Genomic DNA, 26504 nt, shown 5'->3' with positions numbered 1-26504 from the left:
TGATGCAAAGTATTTCTTTAATCATGACAGATAACAGATAAATAGAAAACAAGACAGAAATTACATTCATATTTATGTTTTATGTTATACAAGAATTTGTAAATGAAGGTACTTATTTGACATTTGACTTGAAATCTTTAGTCAAGAGAAGAAAATAATATAAATGCTGAGCTGATTTAAACATATATATATATATATATATATATATATATATATATATATATATATATATATATATATATATATATATTTATAAAATTTATTTATTTATTTATTCTGTAAACTGTACTTGACATCATACAGAATGCATGAAGAACATGAAAAGACACATAGAGAGAAGCCGTCACAGAGAAGCTTGTGTTGACCAAGAGTTTACCCTCTTTGATCCACTGCAGAGACACAAAAACAAACAGATGAAGGACGTCTTGTATTTTCTACTATTACTGTTGTAACACGCATGATCAGTGATTTCAGTCTTACACCACTATAAACACCATAAAGAACCACAGGATTATTTGAACTTACTGCATTTCTTTTCATAATCCCAGCAGCAGTTTTTGTGGCAGCGATTATTGCAGTTGCAGCGGTTGCGGATGTCGTATTTTTCACCACATCTCTTGCGACAAGAGATTGAGGCTAAAACAAACATGCAAAAAATATAAAAACAAGTGTCATTAAAAAGACAGTAAGTGTTAAATAGGTACAATTTTGTATATGAAAATAAGCAAGAGAGTTACTCTGATTGGGCGGAGGTCTTAAATTCGTAGTAGTTGTTGTAGAAGTTTGTGAGGTAGTAGGTGGTTTAGTAGATGCAGATGAGATCGTGGAAATTTTTGTGGTAGTAGTAGTAGTTGGGGATGCAGTTGAAATAGTAGAAGTAGGTAATGCAGTAGAATTAGGTAAAGTCATAGAAACACTTGAGCATGTGCTTGAAGAGTTGAAAAGGACAAATCCTGGAAGGTTCTGGACGATGATGCTGTTGATCCAGCTTTGATATTGTGATACGCGGGTGTAAACTCCAGGTGAATATGGATCAGCACAGCCATAACCCCAGCTGGTGATACCAGACTGAACCCACACTAAACACTGCTTGCTCACCATTGGACCACCAGAGTCCCCCTAAAGAAAGAGGATGAGTTATATTAGTAGACTTTTGGACGTGCATGTTTTAATGTGTCGTTTGGTTGATGATTGTTGTACCTGGCAGGTGTCTCTTCCTCCCTGTAATAAACCAGCACAGATCATGTTGTTGGTGACAGATCCAGAACCCAGTAGAGCATTACATTGATCATTAGGCACTACTGGAATCATGGTCTCCTGCAGAATCCCAGGAGCAGGTAGATTCACTGAATATGAAACACAGAGGAGTGATGACTTCCTAATTGTTCTTTATTTAATGCCATTTCTGGTTAAAAAATAAGACAAATCTAACAATGATTTGACCTATGGTTGGCATGTCTGCACAGTTCATCCCGTTTTTGAGAGTAATTATAATTTTAACTTTATAATTTCTATAATATCACCATTTTACGTTATATTTAGTTGCAAAATGTTAATTAAATCATTTAGAAACATCATACTGTTCATCATAGTCCAAGATGAAAGGGGCTTTCGTACATTTATTAAACTATAAATGTTAACCCCGCTAATTAAGGATTTTGCTTATTTTGTCATTCGTCTTTGTTTTCAGTTTATTTACTCATTCAGTTTGCATTATAGGAGCTTTATCTGTGGTCCAACAATGTTTGATGTTAAAAAGAAGTTAAACACAGCAATCTTTTTTCTTTTAGTAATTTTGAAATGATAGTCTGGGTTGGTCTTGTAAATGATAGTATTAAAATCAGTAATGAGCTGCCAACACTATTCTGTTATTTTGCAGACTCAAATTACTTTTTATATTATAGAAATATATTGTTCCAAACTTCTTAAATCTTAATACAAGTCATTTTGGTAAACTATAAAGTAAAATTTTAAACATCAAATGCTAACAGAGGAGAGATCAAGGTTCTATCATATGAAAGCATAAATAAATTTGAAACATATGTGAATGTTGCCCCTATTTGTCAGTGTTGAAATTATTTGTGGTACATGCACAGCTAGTGTTTTTTTTCCCTATCGTTAAACTTACGGTGAATGGTTAATGTGACTATTTTCAATTTTATACGGTTCCTTTTACAACATTGATGTTGTAATGTAATTAAAATGCAATCAGTTAAATAGACTAAAGCATTCATTTAGTTGTTCAAGCGTAATATGAGATGAAAGGGCGTTTACAAGCACACGCCGTCGGGATCAACAGGCTACCGCAAAAGCTCCATTGAAAATACTGGAGTAAAATAAATATACATATTTTAAAGACATGGTGGGGAAAAACTGAAGTAATTGCAGTGCTTCTTGAACATTCTGAGACCCTCTTTATATCGTATATCAATCAGGCAGTGAAGATCATTGATTTTTAAAGAAAACAGACCTTAATCGTAGTGATTTTTTAATGTCATACAGTTCACCAAAAACAATTGAACTGGGTTACTGAAAATTAAAAGACCTTCTGCATATACCCTATTGTCTGCAGAGTCAGATAATAACTATTTTATATCATTATAATTGGTTATAAAAAAAAAAACAGGCTATATCTAGTCAAAACTAATCAAAGTGAAACTCAAATGTACTTACACAATGAATGACTTTGTCCTTAACAGCAAAATTAAGTTTAGAATAGACTACTGTGCTAATTTTGAGTCATACTAATGAGAATATTATTCGATGATACACATATTTTACAATTATCAACAAAACAAATCAAAACATAAAGTGCATTTGATAAAGAGAAAGTGAGTCACATAAACTAAATGGCCTGAGTTGTGATGTTTTTCTTTTTTGTTAATGTATGAATTACTTTAATGAAACATATTCCGAGTAGGCTTATTTATTTATTTATTTATTTTATACATGTAAATTTATTCTGGGGGTGTTTTTGAACAATCTATATTTTTCGGTTAATGATAGATTAAAGATAGTCAATTTTCATTTAGGAAAATAATCAATGTGAACAAACCTAACTTTTTTTGAAGACAAAAAGACCTCTATTCCACTGCACTCACATCGTCAACACATTTTTTCCATGGCATTTCCATGGCAACTCTTTTGCACTAAGGGCGCAGATATAGTGTCTGGACCCTATTGGACAGTATATTGACAATATGTTTCTACTCCTACCCAAGTCAAGTTCTCAAGTTCGGGGAAAATAATTCTTAAAATAATTGCTTTCCATTATCTCGTCTCAGTAGAAATCATGTTGGGTTCTTCTCTGATCTGATCGTTTATGAGTTGGTTGACATGACTCATTGATTGGTAATTCCTATATAAATGAATGTGCTTGTACCTCCCAACTGAATGTTTCCCCAGCCTGTGATCCAGCTGCTGGTTCCATTTGGGAAGACACTGTTCTGGGCCGCCAGACACACAGGTCTGATATAGTTGCTGAAGGTAACAGCAGAGGACAGGTGCAGCAGAGCGATGTCATTGTCATTGGTTAGATTGTTGTAGGAAGGGTGAACGGTGATCACGCTGACAGTTCGATTGATTTCATAGGTGTTGACTCCCTGCTGTGTCGTCTTTCCCAAGAACACAAGCAGACTGGATGTAGTAATACTGAAAGCAAGTAAAAGTGATAAAAAGAATGACTTAGACTTAATGACTTAATTGACTGAGCTGCATGAAATGCTTTTAATGCACACGCCCAATCCTGCCCCTAACCCTATTGAGTGCATTGTGCCTGACATTGCATGTCTGTGACACAAAGTCTCAGCTTGCATATGCTAGTCTGCACCCAGATATTATTGGTCTGGATCAATAGTTTATGTCACAGGTGACAAATCCAGTTCCTCGAGGGGTGAAACTGTGCAATTTAGTTCCAACCTTGCTTCAACACATTTACCTGTAGGTTTCAAACAAGCCTGAAGCGCTGAATTAGTTTGATCAGGTCTGTTTAATTAAGGTAACATAGGTGATAATATGAATCTTACCGAGGTAAACAGTGTGCAGCTGTCAGCACCCATTCACTGTTGATCAGGGAGCCTCCACAAAAATGACCGCCATAGATAGGGCTGTGCAGACTGACCTGCCATGGCCATGAACCATCAAAAGCATTCACGCCCCCTACAATACGGTTGTTTAAAGGGGCTAGTCCACAAACTGAGAAAAAAAGAACATAAACAATAAAGCACTATTTTCATACAACGAGTCACAGAGAACAAGACATGATAAACTGGTGCCAAATATCAAAAAGTAAAATGATATTTTGTTGCAGTAGGGGTAGCCACTGAGGGCCTTGTTTCTTTTGTTAAATTAGTTGTGAAGACAAAGATAAAACACAACGAATGCATGGTGGGTTTTGAAGGTGTAAGACCACTCTTGTAGAGCGCAGTTAATGAAGACAGTTCTGGGAGGTAATAACACTAATCAACAAAACTAATGTTGACATGAGAAATTCTGTTTAAATCCAAAGTGGCACTCTATGAATGAGAAAAGTTCTTACCATTCAACTGAGAATGTGAACCTAGAGTGGAAAAAAAAATAAAAATAATCTCAATTACCTCATAAGAAACTGAAATATTGCATACATTTATATTACACTGTAAAAAGTGATCAGTTGACTTTACTTTAAAAAAAGAGTAAGTTTGTTGCCTTATACTTATTAAGTAAACAAAATAATGGACCCTTTTCATATTTCTGGGTTTCTCAGTACCGGTAGTTGTCATAGTTGGTAAACTCGCAGTAAATGGGAGAGTACAGCAAATATTTTTTTACAATCCTATTTGCTGAAATAATAAAAGAAAACCTTGACAGTGGTGTTACCAAGACTTTCAGAAAAACTAAAAATATAGAAGAGAGAACAGCATCAAATTTACTGTCCTGAAAATACAACCTGCATTTAAAACATCTCGCACAAGCGGTAATTTGTTTTTTAATTTGCAAAGAAGATTTAATGTATCATAAATACATCTAAATGTGCATACATTTTTTTTTTAAATCTAAATTTTAAAATCTTTAAAGTATTTAAGATGCTGATGACCATTAAACGTGTCACAACAGTCTTGTGAAAAGGGTCCATTATAAAACTTGAAATAAGTCAATGGGTTTACTGACTTTAAGTAAAATCAACTTGTGGCTTTCAAGGCAACGGGTCTACTCACTTTTTTAAATTAAAGTAACTGATCACTTTTACAGTGTAATGATAAAAACTCTTTCATAAACATCAAATAGAGTCCCTTACCTTGAACACACAAGAGCAGCGCTAAACTGACACAAGTGAACCTCCACATCTTCACCAGCTATCTCTTCTCCTGCAGGATGATTGCAGATGATGGATTTGTTTCTCTCTGCTCTCACAAACCCTTTTTATATCCACTTCTCCAGTCTCTGCTCGTCACTCTTCTAATTACTTTAATGGCGCTTTAATCAGTTTTTTTTCTCACCCTGTTTTTACAAGGCAGACCTATTAGACATGTATTCTGGAAGTTAATTCTCTGAACACAGATTTTAAGCAGGTTTTGTTTTCAAAGATTAAGTTTTGTTCTGCAGGGTGTTAATGCTAAGTCTCCAAGGGATAGTTCACCCAAAACTACAGCAATTGGACATTTTGTTCCAAAACCAGTTCCAAAACTTGTTTCTGACTTTCAGAGGTTGAATTGGTCAAGAATGACACCTTTGCTAGTAGACATTTTGTCACTCCCAGCAATAATAAAAGAATGTAAAAAAAATACAATTTCTACTTTTGGATGAGCTGTCTCTTTAAGAACAGGGAAATCTATTTTTAAAGTAAAATATGAAAAAAACGAAAATATATGATATCATACATAAGACATTAGGTGCGTTCGACGTGAAGCACGGCTGTAGCCGTTGATCAACAAGATTAGCCGAGTGCAGACGGGGTGGAGTTGACAACGGAGTCGTCAAGCCAGACACTTAAGGGGCTCAAAGTTGCAGCAGTCATGATGACCGATCACATGGCGTGATCATTTATTTACTTATTTTTACTGTAATAACAACAAAAGATTTACAGTACAAATAAAACAGAATACAGTCTCTACAAAGTATAGGTAATTTTAAAACAAGGGAATTATGTATTAAATTTAAGTAGCCGATATACCAAACGCATGAAAAATAAGGGGAAAATGAAAGGGCACATAAAAAAGAAATAAATATCCACGTTAAGGCCAATAAACACAAAGCAGTAAGCACATATTCTAGGAGTTAAAGCATCAGTCTTTAGGCTACTAGATGTTGAATGGGACGTCAATACTATTCCAGTTCTTGTTTGAATATGCTAAAAAAAGGGGGTTTACTTTTATTTACATTTATAAATATGAAACTTTCTAATATATATTAGTGTAAAACCTAAAACAAGTAGTTTTGTTTAAGTCTTTAACAATAATTAAGTTTATTTTGGATAATGAAAGCATTTTTAAAAAAGCACTTTAATCCAAAAAGATTGAACAAAAGGAGCAAAATAAATGAGCTTCACTTTAAGTTGAAATTTCCCAGAAAGAGCAGGTACATTAACATTTTTAAAATTTCTGCATAAACGGCTTGACAGGAAATAAATATTTATATATTTTATTTGTTAAGGAATCTTTATAGGGGTGTCAGGATCAATCATGATTATTTTATTTCAGGTCTGTAAGACTTATTTGAGTTAATATTTAGGTTGTTTACTAAAATATATGATTTAAATAGTTTATGGAGCTGAATACGTCATTCGCGCGTATCGCGCCGCAGGATGTCTATTCACGCTTTTGCATTGACTTAACATGTAAATCATTTGCGCTTGACGCGCTTTCCGCGTCTGGTGTGATCGCAGCATTACAGTCACATGGCGTCGGTGCAGCATCAATCTGGACAAAATTTCTAACTGGCATGCACTGCTTTAAGACAGATTTCGATCAATCTGTGCAGCGCTGAAGTCGAACGCACCTAGTCACTTCTACTGTATTCTATATAAAACTACTATTTTAAAAGTTTAAAATAGTTACAGAACTAAATCAGTAATATAGTAAAAAGAAGTATTTGCAGTTGATAACTTGTTTTTAAACTGTAATTAACTTAAACTGTAATTAGATAATCCTGAAAACGTTTTGTTTCAAACTACTGAAATAATGTCAATAAATATCACAAACACTCATGTGACTCTTAATTAATGAACTTTTTCCCAGTGTTTTCTAGTCAGCAGTGGGTAAAGCTTTACAATAAGGTTCATGCATTTACTAAAATGAACAATACATTTATTACAGTATTTATTAATTTTTGCTAATGTTACTGAAAGAAAATGTACTCGTTCGTTGTTAGTCCTTGTAAATTTTACATTAATAATATTAACTATACAACTTTAATAATGCATTAGCACATGTGGAATTTAACATTAGCTCAATAGATGATGTAGAAGTATTTTTCATTTTTAACTCATGATAGTAAATTATATTATTACTAACAGGTTTTGTTGCATATTCCAAAACCTTGCCTATGTTATGTAATGCTTAGCTAATCCCAATATGGTAGACAGTACTGTTTTCAGATATTAAAAGACGGTTGATTTATTAAAGACATCTTTCATTAAACAGCAATTAAGCTAAGCTCCCTTTATCAGAATTTGTGACAAACAGATATTTAAAAAACGGTGTTGGCAAAATGCACATACAACAGTGACAGTATATCTGTTAAGAGTTTAAGACACTAATTGTGATCTAAACTAAAGCATGTGGCAGTAACACATTTTGCAGTGTCATTGCAAATCTGTTATAGAGGGCAGATTCAGTGCTGCACTGTACAACAAGGTTCAAATTAGTTATGTAAGTTAATGCAATTACTAACATGAACAATACTTGTACAGCAAATATTATAATTTAGGCTTGATAAAATTAGTAATGCACTATGAGTTAACTTGAACAAATTTATTTTCATAAATTAACGTAAGAGATTATATAAACTTTGCTGTAAAAGTATTGTTTAATGTCTGTTCATAACATTAACTAATTCAACCTCATTGTAAAGTGTTTCCCTGTCGTTATAGTATTTTGAGCCATTTTAAACATTTTAGTTGTATATTTTTCATTCTTTTAATTTTTATTTATTTATTTATTTTTAATAAAGTTCAGAGGGCAACGCAGTGGCGCAGAAAGTAGTGCTGTCGCCTCACAGCAAGAAGGTCGCTGGTTCGAGCCTCGGCCTGGTCAGTTTGCGTTTCTGTGTGGAGTTTGCATTTGCATGGGTTTCCTCTGGGTGCTCCAGTTTACCCCACAATCCAAAGAAATGCAGTACATGTGAATTGGGTATAAATTATCTGTAGTGTTTGAGTGTGAATGAGTGTGTATAGATGTTTCCCAGAGATGGGTTGCAGCTGGAAGGGCATTTGCTGCGTAAAACATGTGCTGGATAAGTTGGCGGTTCATTCTGCTGTGGCGACACCGGATTAATAAAGGGACTAAGCCAAAAAGAAAATGAATGAATAAAGTTCAGAAAATCATAATGCTGAACCTTAAAATAAATTCTGGATGAATGAAATTATAGTGGGGTGGCATGGTGGCTCAGTTGTTAGCACTGTCGCCTCACGAAGGAAAATTAATGAATAAATTTATAACAAAAAACCCTAAAACAAACTCAATAAATCAATTACTTTTTGGGGGGTGGTAATCTATGTAAAGTGGTACATAAAACAATCCCAACATTTTTAATTCTAATACAAATTAAATGTTCTATTAATAGTTACCACACCTAAACATTGTTCAGATGTTGCATTTCAAGATAATTGTCAAGTTTGTTCCTCAATCTTCTCTTGTAAGACTAGATTCTTATGCATGCCATTTAAAGCCTGCACACCTTAGAATGTCCATCAGCCAAGATTACAATAACCTGCTGTAGTATTAACTGATAAAATCATTCATCCTTTTATAGATTAGCTAGGATTTGCAGTATACAGTCTCTTTAAATTATTTGTTCTCAGAAAAAACAAAGCATCAATAAATTATTATATAATATTATATAACACCTAAATAAGCAACTAAGAAATTTTGAATAAATTAATTTAAGAAAGTGTTTGTGATAGATAATATTACCTAAAATCTCATTCTGTAAGAAAAAGCATCTACCAAATGATTAAACGAATGGAAGTGCAACATTTTCTAAAGATCTCAGAATCTAAATTTTTTCTTACAGGTTTGGCTTGCATAGGGGGGGCTAATGCTTAGCTCAGATTAAATGTTTTCCATACATTTTCATTGCTGTGGGGACTATCCCTTTAACACCACTTGTTTTTTTTTTTACATAATTGTTTCCTTAAACATTTATCTCTGGAGTTGTGAAAGGTTTGACCTCCACAACCACTGCAATAATCCAAAAGGAAATCACACTTCAATCAAATTGACTTCTTCCGAGGTGCAAAATGCGTACAAGTAATATTTGAGTCCTCAGAATTGAATGCATTTTTATTTTCATGAGTTTTAAGTAAACATTGATATAATTATTATTTTGCAATCTGCATTATAATGGCTATGACTAGGCCCACACGGAATCTGCGCAAGCAGAATTCCGCAGATTTTCTGCAGATTTCCGCAGATTTTTAGTCCATCGTTAATTCTGTTTATTTACTTGAGTTAATGTGTGTAAATCTATAATTATTCAGTTTTTTAAATAATTAATGTAATATTATTGACTAATATAAAAATTTTCATCTGATTTATGTACAATGCAGTGTGTAGGGTAATATTTTCTGTCTTTTAGTAGATATATTAAATAACAGAATTGCTTATTTTACCAAGTAAAGTGGATATAAATGCATTTGCATTGTAAACATTAAATAAAACTTAAATAGATATTAAGGTTTTACGATACTCCCAAAATAATTCTGCAGAAATCCGCAGATTTTTACCAAAATTCTCCGCAGAAATAGCAAAAAAACGTCTGCAGATTTCGTCTGGCCCTAGCTATGACTAAATAAATATGCATAATATGGTTTATAAAGGCTTTTGCTGTTATAAATCACACCAACAGGGGGTGGATGAGCTCAATGATATTCTACTCTTCTAAAATTGTTGAACAAATTATATTATCACACTGTTAATGACTTTATTAAAATTCAGAGGTCATTTGCAGATTTTAAATGACCAACAATGACCCATTTACTAATTACCCACATAAGAAAATATGTCATTTATAGTAAATACAGTGCTTTGATCCATAGTAGGCTACTTGAATAATCTGTTGTAGAATTTATAGTTTCTATGATAATACAATAACGAATTACCTAATACTGTAGTTTTCTATAAGGTATATTATACTAATAAAAACAATATTGTACTGTACATGAATTAAGTATTTAATGAGGGAAACAGAAGAAAACCAAAATTTGTGTAGATAAAAGAATTTGCTTTAAAAAGCAGCTGTGATAGCATTACAAGAGATTAAAATTTCCTTGTGATGCAAATGCTATTAAAAGCTTTAATAAAAGCAAATCAGCTTGTTCTATATATGCATGCCTCTGGGTTTGCTGTCCATTTTGGCTTTTGCTCTCTCAGTTTCCAGAAATGATTATTAGCAGCTTTCACATCCTCTAACAACTTCTCGGTCATGTTCTCGTGTGTGTGAGATGCCTGTCTGTCCGCCCCCGTGACAAACCCCTGACGCCTTCATCCGGGACTTTTCCGCCAGAACACTCTCCAACATGGCGGCGTCAGGTGAGAATAATGCGCTCTGCCTTCGTTTGTTGGCTTCTTTGCAAAACAGATCAAAACAAATTTATATAACACTCTTGGGTTCAACCATAACGATTACGGCATGTACAATATGCGTTTTGATCAAACACGGCTCTTCAAAATATACTAGGGGAAACGCAAAGCATGAAGGATTAGTTGTATTGGGAAGCCTTATGCTCAAATGAATTAGCCAATATGCTAGCGGCCAAAGCATGCGCCTCCCCTATTCTGTTTTTATTTGGAGTTTTAGGACTGGACAAGACTTCGCTAACGGATGTTCGGGTGATTTAATGTGCTTGATAGTTAATATGATTAACACACGTAAAGTTTGTATATTATGGTAAGTGCATGAAGTTCTGGATGGTGCTAATAACCCGTGCTTGGCGCGCATGCGCAGAATGTTGCATAGGAGGGACGAGGTCACCACGTGCGTGGCGGAGACGCGGATATAGAGCTGAAATGGACGTTCCCCTATGATTATAAAACAACGATGTTGTAATGATAGGGGTTGAGTCACCTAAGTGCATCCGTTAGCTCGTGTTCACCATAAATATTTGTTCGTGTGCAGTTTTCACTCGTTTCTGTGTTTTCAGATGAGCATTCATTAACTTGTTGGTATTTCGTAGCCTATTAATTCATGATCAAATATAAGTTAGTTTATCCTCTGCTCATATCTCTGTGTCAAGACCATATGTAGCTTATTAATATTGTTTAAAGTGATCATTTACTCAACGAAGACGTGATCGTAATTTACTCCAGGCCATGTGAGATGTTGGCGATTCACCTTTTATTTTGTTTTAGCTTGAAACTGATACTTAAATCCATGAAATGCCAGACAAAAAGAGAATCCAACGGTCCTGTCAATACCTCGAGGTCTTATTAAATAATGTTTTGATGGGGTGTACATCATGAATGCGGCTTTTTTGGTAACAGTGTAACGTTATGCTCACGTTATTACTGCTTTCCAGGCCGTCATGGACGTTCTTAGGACAGTTTGTTGTGCAGTGTTAAAATGTAACAATGTTGCTTCTTGTTCAAACCGTTGTTTTGCTCAGTATATTGCCAGTAATGGACATACATTTTGTTGTGCAAGTAGCATTTCTACTGCACATAGCTTTTGACTTGCATTTTATAAATCATCTAGAACAGTGGATCTCAAACTTTTTTCATCAAGTACCACCTCAGGGGGAAAAAAAGTCTCTCCAAGTACCATCATAATGACCAGTATTGAAATACAGTAACGTAACTACTCACTCAAAATGTCAACATTTAAATTAAAATGTGCTTTTAAAAGTTAAAAATGATAGGTTACTGTTATTAAAAAGTAAAAAAAAAAACTCCTTTACTCCTGTAAAGTATTAACATAGTAGCCTATTTATCAACGCCTGTAAACATGGGCTACATGTCATCATATTCATATATAAATCATTTTTTAATAACATTTTTAAAAACATGTAGCATGTACATATGACATACTTGATTCCTTCGCGTACCACTAGAAGGAAGCCCACGTACCACTAGTGGTACACGTACCACAGTTGGAGAATCACTGACCTAGAACAACAGTTTGCAAATCAATGGCATCCTTTGACACCAGTGACATTATAAAAGTGTTTTTAGGCAAGTCCATCAACGTATAAGATTCTGACGGTATGAAAACCTTGGTTAAAATATTTTTTTTTATGGTATTGCATTTACTGCGTTATTTTTTAAATATCTTGGTAAAAATACATTTTTTCCCCATTTGAACACAATATATTTTATTTTGAGAAATATTTAAAACATTTTGAATTAGTAAACATGTATGAATTATAGATTTCTGCTGTTTTTATTAGTATTAAACGGATACTACAGATTTCTTCACAATTTAAAACGGCATCATTGGATATTTCAGCTGAAAGTACTGTTGTCTAAAAAAAAAAAAACTTCAATACATGTACTGTAGGAACGGTATAGCAGAAAATATTGCTGGTTTTAAAGCTTTGACTTTTCCAAACCGTGGTATACCTTGAAAACGGTTGTTGTCCCATGCCTACATCTAATACAGGAACAGTATGTGTGTGCTTTCTCACCTCTTCAGTTTGTGTCATTAGTACTTTTTTGCACTTGGGGGTGACATTGCTTAACATTTTGTGAGAGGTGTAAAAACAATTAGCATCTTTTATGGATTTTGCATTTACATGAAGGGCGTTGAGAGGTTCCTACAATTCCAGGTAATTACAAGTAAAACTTTGCACTTTTAAAGATTGTGAGAACGTCTTTGAATAATATATTATTGCTTATTCATTTGGGCATAGTCATGCATTGCCTGTTATCTCTAACACCATGTCCTAGCTAGGGTGGGGACCTTCAAATCATAATCTTATTCTGAATGTTACAGTTCGCGTGAAATGAACATTGTCCTACTCTTCACAGTTCTGTTTTCTGAACGCATGTTATTGATTTTGGGAACTTTATTTATGGGATAAGTTTGCGCTGATGGAAATTGTAGCAGTAAAATGTTTTTGGTTGTCTGTACATAACTTTTTTGCTTTATATATGTTGTTATTTTTTATTTATATGATGTTTTTTATTAGGGATCCTAAATCTGATTCAGGTCAGATATTTTGCAATGTGACCTCAGTCTGAACCACTATTCTGAGTTCACGTGACTTTTATGTCACTGTAGATTGACTTTTGCCATATTTCCGGCCTCTCTGTGTAGAAGCACAGTGAAGTGTTTAAATACATTTATACGTGTTTGAATACACAGCTATACATAATAAATTAAGTTTAAGGAAATATTCTATTATAAAAGCATTCCAACTTCACTCTTCGTCCTCTTTATCTTGTGATTCAATTATTATTTAATAAAAAAACATAAAACTAACTTCAGTTGCCTCAGTGTTTACCTCCAAATGATGGCGTGATGCGGTCTGAAGATCTTTCTTTTGCATGTACAGGTCAGTTCAGGATTGTAATCAGTTCATGCCAAATCTGATACTAGCCAAACTAAACAAAAAAAAAAATCTGATCTGTACAATAAATCAAAATCCAGCATAGAAAAAGAACCTTTTAAATCTTCACCACATGTTAAAGTTCCACTGCAAGCTCATATTCACACATGTTTGTCACAATATGAAAGAATAAAATCTTTCACTGCTGTCATTTCCCTCTGACATAATGCATAAGTTTGTCTAAAAACTAGTAATCTTAGCATGTTTTTATTTTCTTTAGCTAAGAAGAATAAGAAGAAGGGGAAGACCCTGACTCTCAATGATTTTCTTGCTGATGAAACTGGTGGCAATGCACCTCCCAGTTTCCCCACCACAAAGGCCACCAGCTGGGCCGACGAGACTGATGACTTGGAAGGAGATGGTGAGTAAAGGCTGGAATTTCATTTTTAAAATCCAAACAGCCTAGATTCTTTTAGTAACATGACAAAATAAAACAATTTGTGTAAATGTATCAACCGGAAATGAGATGGAATCATTGGCTCTGTTTCCACTGGTTTTATCATGCATTTTCAGGGATTTGCTCACAAATTGTCTGACTCATTTTTGTTTCCATCTGTTAATCCGCTTTTTAAGACGTATGGTATACTGTTTCTGGGTTCAAGCTGCTACTCGTTAGAATTAGGAAAATATTTGTTTGTGACCACTTTTTAGTCATATCACACATGAAAGTGAATTTCATATAAAATCATAGTGTACAGAACAGTCTCTGAACTAGCTGCGTCACAGACACCAATATTTTAACATAAAAAATACATAAAATAAAAATATTCTTTCTAAAAAAAATTAATCACTTTCTAGCCATCAGATATTAGGCATGGAGATATATATAGGTGTATATATATATTTATACATTTATTATTACTATTTGAGTCTCCCCATACAGTTTGATAGAGGGCTTTGACCAAGAAGTCGCTTCGCATGACGTCACACTTAACAAGCAGACAACATGCATTAAAAAAGCATTTCTTTTTACTAGTTGTTTATGTTTCATGAATCCATGTTACTCTGCTTGTGCGAAAGCAAGCGATTGAAAAGGACATGATTGGCCACTACACTTTTGATCATAATCTGTGGGTGCTTCTCAAGTCTTATTTGTGCATCTTTGTTTCCTCCCTCTCTTTGCCACCCCCTCAGGATTTGAGAGAAAGTTGCAAGGAAAAGATGTGAGGATGGAGGAGTTAAATCGAGTGAAATAATATGTCCTTTAGTAACACTTGAAAGCGTCATCATTTAATAAATACTGAACACAACTGATTTTGCTTACAAGTCAGGATTCTCGAATATTAGAGATTAATATTTATATTCTAACGGCTTCATCCGTCCACAAAACACCATATTTGGATGTTTTTTTTATTTGTTGTTATTAGCAATGAATTATTGACGGGTATTATTAACTGCATTTTTATATTATATCTTAATAGTACATTACATTAAAATTAAAGGAACTGTTGAAGCAGCGCACATTAACAATAACTTGATGCTTATTCACATTAACTGTGTATCCTTGCTTACGAAGCCTCCTTGATCCTCAGTCAGAACTGGTCCATCTGGCAAGACTTTTTAGAACTATTTGCTATTCCATGGGCAAGAGAGCTGCCGTTAAACCTGGTCAGATGGTGGTTTTGAACCATCATGCTTTATTTAATCTAGGTTTTGACACACCATCTATGAAAGTTGCTATTATGTTTATAACATAATTTACATTGGCATCCAAACAGAGCAAATACAAATGTGTCTGAGCAGCATGCTGTAGTTTTTTTATAGACAAGTTAAGCTGCCATTTTAAATGTGGTGCTCAAAACAATTTCTCTTTGTCTTGTTGGCCACATCAACCCCGGAGGCTAAATGTAACTTTAAACAAGATCTGGTGTATTTTGAGATCTTCTCAAAGAAATCCTGTTCTGTGGTGTTTCATTGTCTTCCTCTATAGTTTCAACTTCCTGGCATACTGTGGAGGACACGTATCGAGCTCCTCCCATTGATCGTTCCATCCTGCCAACTGCGCCCCGTGCAGCACGAGAGCCAAACGTCGACCGCTCTCGACTGCCCCGCAGCCCGCCTTACACCGCCTTCCTCGGTAACCTGCCCTACGACGTGAGTGAGGAATCCATCCGGGACTTCTTCAGAGGCCTTGCGGTCAGTAAGATCATATGCATCTTTATAAACCAGATGCTTGGACAACATGCATACTTTTTCACAATAGTATTGAAGGGAGTGTTTGCATTAGCACTTGATGGATGCAGAATATGTGTAACTGTATGTGTTTCATATGTGTTTGTGTTTTCAGATCAGTGCAGTACGCTTGCCACGGGAGCCAAATAACCCAGAGAGACTTAAGGGTTTTGGTTATGCTGAATTTGATGATATTGAATCACTTTTGCGTGCTCTCAGTCTAAATGAAGAGGTGGGTGTTTAATCAAATTTAAGCTTAATACATTGATTTTTTTTTTCTGCTTTTTTATTTTTATTAAATGTTCATTAAATGTGTGTAGAATCTTGGCAACAGACGTATCCGAGTGGATATCGCAGATCAGTCCAATGACAAAGGTGAATTGATAATATACAAACTTTTACAAATTGTATTTAGTTTTGTAAGAGTATTTTTCTTGACTAAAGTTATTGTCATGTTTCTACAGAGCGGGACAGTGGAATGATGTCAGGCCGAGACAGGGATAGAGATCGTGGCCGTGGGATGGACAGTGGTCCTGATAAGACTGATTCTGATTGGAGGGCACGGCCAAGCTCAGACCAAGATGATGGCCCACGCAAAGATGATGGATATGGGGACAGTAAGTCAGACAGATGCACAGTTAATGTCATGCTTAAAACAGGTTTTTTTTAGGTTGTAGAATGACTAATATTGAAATTAAATTCACTAAATCCAATTTGTGACTTATGTCAAAATAAGTTGACTATAAAACATTTTAATACTATGTAAATTTTGAAACAATATAACAATAAACTAAGATAAATCAAAGAATAATTTTTTTGCCACGTCTTCGATCTTTTGGAGCATCGAAAAAATTCTTGAATAATTTTTTATGTCTGTACTCATATGTGTTCTGCAGTATTGTGTGGTATGCAAGTCCGTCTGTGTCTAAAAACAAAGTTGATGAACCAGATTAAAATCTGTTTAAAGATAGTAGGAAAGCTTTTTGAGAAATTATTTCACTGTTCATATTACAAGAACCTCAAAAGGCTGGCAGGGAACATCATTTCAAACCCTAGTCATGTGTTAAATCATGAATTTATACCATTATAGTCTAACCGTCGATTTAGAGTCCCTAGTTTTAAAGGGCCATGAAATCCCTCTGTTTCAGCAGGGTTTTTTCACACCTCTACTTTGGAAAAAGTCAAGAAAGTGATCGTGTCCAGCTCTGTTTAGGGGGGAGTTTCTGAGGAGGGAAAAGGCAAGGTCCGTAAAAATTTGCATAAAAATGGTATTGCCGGTTTGGGCACGCGCTGATTTTCACAGTCAAAATAAACACAGAGGAGAAAGACAGTGTGACTGTGTTTACATGGACCTCAGTAATCAAATTATTTGCCAAATTATTAAATGGTGGACTTTTAACTGCAGTTTGGCTCTTTCATTCAGGAATTTCATTCATGCCCCTCGTGACGAACGAGATATTTGATGTTTGGAATTGCTGGAATTGTGTAGCTTTCATGCAATGTTTGTTACCGCACGGCGAATGAGAGAAAAACGCCTTCCGCATTTCTCTGTAATTTAGATACACTCGGTAGGTAGCGTCAGAAAGCCGTGTGTGTTACTCCTGTCACAAAATGCAGCGAAAATCCTCCTTGAGGGTAAGTTTGGTTGTGGTGCTTACATGTTTACACTCGGAGAGCAGCATTTACAGCACTTTTTACAGTCCATAATATTGTAGTGATATTAAAGTACGGTAAACTTTATTAACTTAAGAAATAATTTGACAAAGGTCTGTCTTTAAACACTGAGAGAGAGAACTGCTGACGATAACTTTGCCTCTGAATAAACAAACAAAGACCACTGGTCGCTCACTTACCAAATCTGTAGAGACAGGACAAATAACAGCAACTAGAGCTGCGTCTTCATTAAAAGGAGATGAGCGGCAAATCCGGATTTCACCATTTCCAGATGAGAAAAGCTCTTGGGTAAAAAATGTTACTCAGACATGAATTTTTGTCACGCTTCGCATGCACTGTAATCCACATGTGAGTACAGCTGTGCTTTCATAGAGAGAAAATGAAAAAAAACCTTCACTGCAACAAATTACAAAAGCAGCACTGATCACCCGTATCTCCAAACAATTCATGTTCTCCCGCTTGGCAACACAACGTGGCATCTCTCTGCTGTCTAAACACTAACTGGTTAAACAGTCTTGGAAGCTATCATGCATATTAATGAAGTTGCACCGCATACCCAATAGAGCGCGTGGATTGGTTTGAACCAAGTCTTGAATGAATGCAGCACACTCAGAGACGTAACAAGGAACTCCCAGGTACAGATGTCCAGTGTACACGCTGGAATACATACTAAGATCTCATGGCCGTGATGCAGCTTCAAAAATTTGTTTCAAACCGGAAGTATGACTTTGCTCAAAATAACGCAAAAACAACCAATTTTCACTTTTTAGTGAAATATAGGTGTCCTAATAGTGTTTTTAGCAGTGTGGGACACATATACGACTGTCAACAGCTCAAAAAAATGTGTTGGTGTTTTTTGACCCTTTAATAAAGTGCAGTTAAAAAGACATTTGTACATTTATTATGTCTTGGAGCTGAATAAAGCCAGTGTAAAATAAAATCTTTATTTATTTATTTTTTTGGGAGGTCTTTGGCTCTTTGTAAGCATTTTATCATGCTTTTATGCAAGAAAAAAATCAGATGCAAATCTGACAATGAATTATTGTAATATTAGACAATGTTTTTATTAGGAAAATATTTTTAGGAATTTTTTAAAAAGGTGTCTTTTGGAGGACTTTTAGACCTAATTTGGGTTGGGTACCGAAACCCGCTGCCATTATAGCACCGGTACCTTGGTAACTGGTATGTACCGGTATTAAATCAGCATATAAATTTCTGTGCCTAATTTCGGTGCTGCAGCAAGGACGTGAGGGGTGCATGAAAAAAGACACACATAGGCGTTGTCACAGCATCATTAAACATTTAATTCTAAACAACTTTGAGGAATACGGACAGGCGATATCAGGCTATTGTTATTGTAACTAGGGAACAGACGCACGCAACGTGCGCAGTACAGCGCATTCAGCCTGGTTTTTCAGCGATTTTCGGTGAGCAAGAGCGACACTCTTCAGATCAACACACATGATCACGTTCATTCAATTTGCTTAAACTAAGGATTCTAAAGCGTATTTTAAAAGCAAGGATTCTGACACAGCAACTGTCTTTACAAAAGTTGCGTGTAAGGGGGAAACATGTCAAACTTAATCTTACATTTAAGGGCTCAAAGGCAGAGCCTCTCTCGCGTGCTTTAGGTGTCACGAGCAATCGCTCCCTCGAGCATTCGCTTATGCTCGCCCCCTCTGTTTTCGCGGCACTTGCTATCTCTGTGACGGTGCTGCGCGCATCAGTTCCCCGCATTCGTCAGAAGTTAACGCCCAAATTGACACAGGTAATAAAAAGATTAAACTTCAGTCAGGTTGTGAAACACTATCAAAATGTCCACAGTTGATGATACTAGACTTATGTTTTCAGTAGCGATTTTAACACTGTTAATATAGGAAGTCCTCTGCTATGCAGAGACCATTATTAATCAAAAATCTAGTGTACATAGTTTAACGTTTGTAAATGCAGTCTTGAATTTACAGTTGGCAAGTACCAAAGAACAGATCTAACACATGATCAAATGTAGTTTTCAGTCACGCTCATGTAAGTCGTATTCAACTCGTTTAGTTTTGCCTTCTTTCATTTTTCATATCCGTCTTCAACACAGGATTTATTTACAACACATTTGTAAACATATTAGTTTAAATAACTCGTTTCTAATATCTACTGTTTTATCTTCCCCTTGCTGACAGTCAGTGCATAATATTTTACTAGTTATTTTGCAAGACAGTTGTTTTCAGACAAAGTCCCTTTAAGTATTTTCTAGTTTTTTTATTAAGATAAAAGTGTAATTCAGACTTAATCAGTCAACTACGAAAGTTAAAATAATTAGTCAAATTATTTTGTAACTAATTTGTTGTGTAAATCAAAAATATACTGTAAATATTTCTTAAGGAGGCTAATAATACTGACCTTATTTTTATTTAAATTAAAAACAGCTTTTATTCACAAAATAAACAATAAGAAATAGAACTTATTATGACTCCAGAATAATTATTTTTTAGGAAACACTGTAAAAATTTTCAGAAACATTATTTTAAATGAAAGGGAGGGCAAAATAAAAGGACTTCAACTGTAGGCCTGTTAAAGTTTACAGGTGCAACAATGTGCCTTGATGTACTTGAATGTTAGAAATGTGTTCTCCTACACCAGTATAACGTTACTTGTCAAATAAATGAACAAGGAAGATTATTTTGAGTTTAATCTTTAATCTTTTAATCTTGTTTATGAAGACTGCAGAGTGATGCATGAAAACAAATGACTTCGAATAATGTTTTAAGTATTTTGTGATAAGTTAAAATGTGCTCCTAAAAGTATGTGGCTCTTACCTGTTTACTTTAAACTGTCATTATATTGTTCTATTAAAATTATTAAAAAAAAAAAATTTTGTCAAATAAAATATTGTTGAAGAGGTATCCATTATCATTTTGTGGCTAAAAAGTAGCGGTTCAGGCACCGTTTTGGCACCGGTATCGTTTTAAAAGTATCGATTTAGCACCGGTATCGGAAAAAAAAAAAAAAATACCCAACCCTACCTCTAATATGACCTTTTTTGTCAATGTTGTCATTTGTGTGTTTTTGCATAATACTTGTTAATTAAGAAACTAATGATATATTTTGGTATTTATTACCAATGTTGCTAGAAATATAGCCAATGCTGCTGATTTGGCAATATTACATGCATGCATGCATACATGCATTTAGATAAAATTTCGCCGAAGTGTTCATGTCAACCCACTGTAGTTTGAACCTTTTATTAGACTAATTTGTCTACCCAATTTGTCAAAGCAGACTTGCATCATATCAGTTTGTTCTTTGATTTAGCTTATCAGGATCCTAATGGTGCTGTTTTTGGCAGTCAATGTTTATTATCAGTGACATGCTGTTGTCTCTTTGCAGAGTCGCGTGACCGCTACGAGTCAGACAGGTTCAGAGATGGTCCACGGCGTGATGATCGCTTCAGTGGTAGAGATCGCTACGATGACAGGGATCGAAAAGATCGTTATGATGACAGAGACCGAAGGGATCGCTTCGATGACAGAGGCAGCAGAGACTATGATCGTGGAGGTTGGCTGACACAGTTCACTTTTATTATGTAAAGTCCACCATGAATGCTAGTTAAATTTTTGGTGTACATGCATATTGTAGTTTGCGTTATAACTAATTGTTTGTTCATGTGATTGTGTTAGGTTTTGATTCACGTGGTGGAGGACGTCGGGGATTCAGCAGTGGCTTCAGACGGGACTATGAGGACCGGCGAGATGGAGATCGCTTTGGAGATAGGGAGGACAGGAGGGATGAAGGCAGAGAAGAGAGGGGTAGATTGAAACACTAAAGATACAACTTAATCAAAAGTGTAGCACGTCTCTATTCTGATTGTCTAATTTTTTTGTTTTAGGTCCTCCACAGAGGCCCAAGTTAAATCTGAAGCCACGGAGCATCCCGAAAGAAGAGGAGCAGAGTGGAAGCGTGTCCCCCCAGAGCAACCCGACAAATACCAGCAGGGCCTCCTCTATATTTGGAGCAGCCAAGCCTGTGGACACAGCTGCTAAAGAAAGAGAGGTGGAGGAGAGGCTGAAGAAAGAACAAGAACGCCTCCAGAGACAACTGGAGGAGGACAAGAACAGGCCCTCAGAGAGACGGCCACGAGACAGGTGAGATGGGCCCAGTAAATGGGGTGATGTGAAACTTGCCTGCTTCATGTCTAGGCCATCATCTTGGAACCTGCACATCAGAATAATTAATCAAACCAGCCAACATGCAAATTTTCACTTAAAGAATGAAAAAAGTGGCTAGGTTAGATTCGTTTAAACTTTGTATGTTTTAAAAAAAAAACAGGGCACAGAAAAAAGCACATATTATTATAGATCTCATACAAAACATTCTGACATTACTTAAGCTACATATACTACATTACATAGTTCAGGATCTTCTGGAGTCTCTAAAAAAGTAACTTGTTAATTATGATATAAAGGTAACTGAAAGATTTCAATGGTTGACTTTTTTTTTTTTCAGAGACCCGAGTTGGAGAAGTGAAGAGCCACCTAAAGAGCGCCAACACACAGGAAGTGAATCTTCACATCCTAAAGGTAATACACTAATGTTCCTAGTAGATTTTTTTTCATGGCTATATCAAAAACTTTATATGTATGTCATGCAGAAAAACTACACAATCTTAAATGCTGTATAGATATGTATATTCCACTGTTTGATTTACTGTTTGTAAATCACAAAGGCATAAAACAAAATTACTGACTATTAAAAAAATTGAAATGAAAATAGAAAAATCCACTGTAAATCTTAAAGGGTAGCTCACTCAAAACTGAAAATTCTGTTTTGTTTTTTTCTGTTACACTCAAAGTCATTTACTTTGAAAAATCACAGAAACCTGTAAGCATTGACTCTCATAAAATTAGTTTTTCCTGCTGTGGAAGTAAATGGTTACAGGTTTTTAAAAAAAAATTCTATATTTGTTTGTGTTACACAAAATGTAAATATTTGTTTTCAACAAAGTAAAGAAACTAGGGAGATTAAATGGTGAGTAAATGGTTTTTTTTGGGTGAACTTTTTTTTTTTTTTACGGTGATATTTGAAGGTGTCTATAATGATAACAGGATTACATGCCCATTTAAATCCTCTTTCAATTCCAATTCCAATTTTTGACAAAATAATCACACAGTGACTTAAATTGAAAATTCCTACCAATAGTGAACAAAATGTGGTTAAAGTCATGTTTTTGTTGATCAGGATCTAGGTGTCGAGATGATGAACATTCAGAGAATGAAGTCTTCAGTGGCCAGGAGAGCGAGCCGATCTCTCCCACATCTCCATCCCCTACTTCCAATCAGGGAAGTCTCCCACTGAAGGTAATGCCAGCTCCTCCGCCTAAAGAAAACGCCTGGGCCAAACGCAGCTTGGGGGGTGGAGCTAATGAGAAGGAAGCACCACCCTCGGCAAATGCACCTATCAACAAAAGTGCTCCTAGACCCAACAGGTGGGATTTTTCTCACAGAGTTATGGAAGTACAATTATACAGTTAAAGTCAAAATTATTAACCTATTAAAGATGAGAGTTATTCAAACTCAGTTGTTGAAACAGATCTTCCGCTAAACAGAAATTGTGGGTGAAAAATATACAGGGGGGGGCTGATAATTTAGGAGGGCAAATAATTTTGACTTCAGCTGTAAATGTAAAACTGACAAGTGACATTGGCCAAAGTCACAGTCTCTGTTATTGTTTACATAGGTCAGCGGATGAGAGAGAATCAGGCAAGGGTAAAAGTCTTCACATTAACAATTTAACATAAGTGACAAGGACTTATGTGTGCAGTTTATTCACTTGTCCTTTGTTCTGTTTGCTAGATGAAAACCGGGTTGATGGTGTTAGAAAGGATAAAGTTTTGCCTGCAGGAAGAGGAGGGGGTGGAGGAGTTGGGAGAGGAGGAGGAAGCGTAGAAGGAGTAGGCAAAGGACGAGGAGTTGACTGTCCAAATAAAGAGAAACGGAGAGAGCCTTCAGACAGGCGAGGATGCTTTTACTAAACTAAATTTGTCATCAACTTAATAAATTCACTGCGTTGACAGCATGCTGAATTGAGGATCAGTATCAAAATCTGTTGTAGGGCAAAAAAACCTTTTCTAGATCTTTTTACCATGTAGATTGATCAAATCAACTTTAATGTAGAAAAAGAAAATAGTCAATTATGAGTGTCTTTTTAAGTAGAGCTGCACGGTTCTGGATAAAATGAAAATCACAATTATTTTTATTTAGCTTAAAATCTAATTCACGATTCTCTCACGACTCTGATGTAAAATAAAGATTAATACGAGAAGGATATTGTTCTCATACTTATGTCTATGCCTACTGTTGGTTAAAATGCTAAATTTTGTATAGACCTTGAATGGTGGACTTAAACAGACTTAAAATTTAGCCTGGTTGTTTAGCCACAGTGATTTATATGAGAATACAACCATTCATAATTCTAAAGTTGAATTGTTGTGTTCGATACATATGCTTGCAATCTGTTATTAGCTTAATTTCCATTCACCTATTTTTATGCACGTTTTGGTGATGCAAATAAAAAAAAACTGTTGATGGAAACTCGTGATGCGCATACATTTTTTAAATGCACGTAAAAAAAAAAAAGTATGCGCATTACTGAGTAGGATAAACTTTTATCCAATAAGAAAATGTGCATAAACTGCGATGCAAACACTTTTACCGCACAATTTCCAGAATGCCCATCAAAAAAAGTCATGTGATTTTGTTATGAGATCATGTGATGACAAATATGTGTGAATGGATAAACCAGCAGGCGGAGCACATTCTAAAACATCGAAAATGTTGTTTTGGTCATTCTAAAACGCTGTAACTGTTTAAGTATTAGTGTTATTATATTATTAATCACATCCAGAATCACGAGCGTCACCGCACGTTCACTGCCTGTCAGGATTGTCTTTTGAGGCACAAGTCATTTATTACATAAAGAAAAGATTGACGCAGCTTCTCCCGCATCAAATTCTGTTTTTACTGTTGATATTTGGCGCTAGATAATCAGGAAGTGGCAATTATGTTCGCTTTGACTCGTTGGATGGAAACGCTGCTTTAGTAGCACATCTTTTATACGATAGTACAGATATGTGCATGAAGTTAATTAACATTTTTGGATGGAAGCAAAGCTATTGACAGCATTATTAGACATTTTTATTTACTGGTAAAATCAGACATTTGTCATTATCAGATTCTCTCTTGCATTCTGCTCAACATTTTATAGACTACTGTAGTTATACTGACACTGTTACACGTTTATTTTCATGCACAACACTGTTCTCTATGAAAGATCAAACATCAAATGCTTGTCATAATCATAACTCTAAAATGCGATATGATTATTTAAGTGGTGTGTGCGCTTTCAGTTTCACATTCACTGCCGATAGCGCTCATGTCATGGCTGCCATCACTTTGAGAAAGAAAAAAACATCGCGTAAACGTTATTTACAACTTTATTCAGAGGCTATGCAGGTTCTGTTCACTAAAGTAGACATCATTCGTGGCCATATCTGCAGGCCTCTCAGTAGGCAACAAACAGTGCATCAACTCGCAGGTCATTTCGCGGCCATGAAAACATCATATGATTAAGACAGAACTTGCATTTTTGGGTGAATTATATCTTATAAATACAGTAAGTGACTCTCTTAATACCATTTGGAGGTGTTCATGTTGCTAAGCAATGTATATAAAACAATGTGAAGACTTGTGTGACTGCCTTCTCTCCCGAGCTTGTAGATATTAATGGCTGAATCGTAGATATCCTGGATTAAGATTGTGTGGGGAGTTGAATTGCGATTGATCTTTTTCTGGTTAATAGTGCAGCCCTGTTTATAAGCTTGTTTTTAGATTCTGACGGATGTTGATGAGACAGTTTATGGTGTCCTTTGACTTCCATTTTTTTTTTCCAACATGGAACTTACTGGTTACCATCAACTATATTTTGAAAGCAATTTTAAAATGTTATGACGTTCAAATGAGGAAAGAAACACAAATTGAGGGGGATTAAACAGTGAGTGTACTTATTTTAGTTTTGGCTTTAGTTACAAAATGATTCATTCAACTTTCAGTAGAAAGTTTTGCAGTTGTTATTATTTGATAAGTTCACCAATGAAGCAAAAGAGCAAGCTGCATTTTGTGTTCTTTAATAGCAACAAATAATAGTTTCAAGGTATTTTAAAGTTTATATTTTTATTTTTTAAGGATCTTTTTTTAAACCCTTTCATGTTTTAATTGACAGGAAGGAGGTCAAGCGGGACAAAGATCCCAGAATAGCCTCTGAACCAAAGAAGTATGAAGAGAGTGCTCCTCCTGTGAGTACTTCACCTGGCCTTGACCCCTCAATGAGAATTTCTTAAAGCGTTTTCAATGTAGTCTAAGTTAAAAGAACCATTTGACCCTGCAAAAAACTGAAATTGTTGGAAACTTGGTGTTGTTCATCTTACTGGTACTTATTCAAAAGCAAATACTGTAAACATGGCACTCAGACTTTTTTTTTCTTTTTTCTTTCCTTTCCATACAGAAGTTCAGCTCTGCAAGCAAGTACGCTGCCCTGCTAATGGACGGAGACCAGGGAGAAGAAGGTGATGGAGAGGAATGAACAATTAGGAAGGATCAACTACTACAGAAACACACAACAGGAGAAAATGAGCATGATCAAATTAGAGTTCCCTCATGCTGAAAGAATGGCCACAATGCTGTTTCTGTCACATTTATGGAAATTTATAAAGGTATTCCTGAAACTGGCCCATTTTAATAAAAAAAATAAATAAAATAAAAACAAATCAGTGCAGTGAGTAGATGAATGCATTCACACGTGTAGACATTTAAAAATCATTGTTAATTTGAAAGTCATTGTTATAAATAAAAAAGTATGTAAGATACTGTAA

General features: G+C 35.2%; 2 protein-coding genes across 11 annotated transcripts; one reads left to right on the top strand and one right to left on the bottom strand.

Annotated features, from left to right (window-relative positions):
• On the bottom strand, positions 1–5361 carry prss60.1 (serine protease 60.1). Its single transcript, NM_001089446.1, is given in 8 exon segments — positions 1–389; positions 526–636; positions 738–1119; positions 1201–1346; positions 3383–3651; positions 4026–4194; positions 4538–4558; positions 5276–5361. Coding segments are annotated over 8 exon segments (1164 nt in total). The 5' UTR covers positions 5325–5361; the 3' UTR covers positions 1–372.
• Positions 1295–26504, top strand: eif4bb (eukaryotic translation initiation factor 4Bb). Of its 10 annotated transcripts, none has more exons than XM_087255101.1 (15): positions 1295–1337; positions 13962–14102; positions 15672–15877; positions 16029–16145; positions 16234–16288; positions 16378–16530; positions 20969–21136; positions 21259–21387; positions 21468–21723; positions 22085–22158; positions 22817–23063; positions 23315–23337; positions 23431–23590; positions 25856–25928; positions 26138–26504. In XM_087255101.1, the coding sequence occupies exons 1-15, from the start codon at positions 1310–1312 to the stop codon at positions 26213–26215; spliced, it is 1908 nt and encodes a 635-aa protein (XP_087111227.1). In that variant the 5' UTR covers positions 1295–1309; the 3' UTR covers positions 26216–26504.

The sequence above is a fragment of the Danio rerio genome, chromosome 6 (genome assembly GCF_052040795.2).
Source record: "Danio rerio strain M-AB ecotype USA chromosome 6, GRCz13ab, whole genome shotgun sequence".
NCBI classification, from domain to species: Eukaryota; Metazoa; Chordata; class Actinopteri; order Cypriniformes; family Danionidae; genus Danio; species Danio rerio.
The sequence above is the reverse complement of the archived record's forward strand: the minus strand, read 5'-3'. Positions and strand labels throughout refer to the sequence as shown.

Excerpts from the sequence above, each read along its gene's own strand:
- eif4bb (XM_087255100.1), top strand. The coding sequence starts at position 1,310 with ATGGTCTCCTGCAGAATCCCAGGAGCAG. Across the intron at positions 23,591-25,855 it reads CGGAGAGAGCCTTCAGACAG|GAAGGAGGTCAAGCGGGACA; the intron begins GCGAGGATGCTT and ends TTTAATTGACAG. Across the intron at positions 25,929-26,137 it reads ATGAAGAGAGTGCTCCTCCT|AAGTTCAGCTCTGCAAGCAA; the intron begins GTGAGTACTTCA and ends CTTTCCATACAG.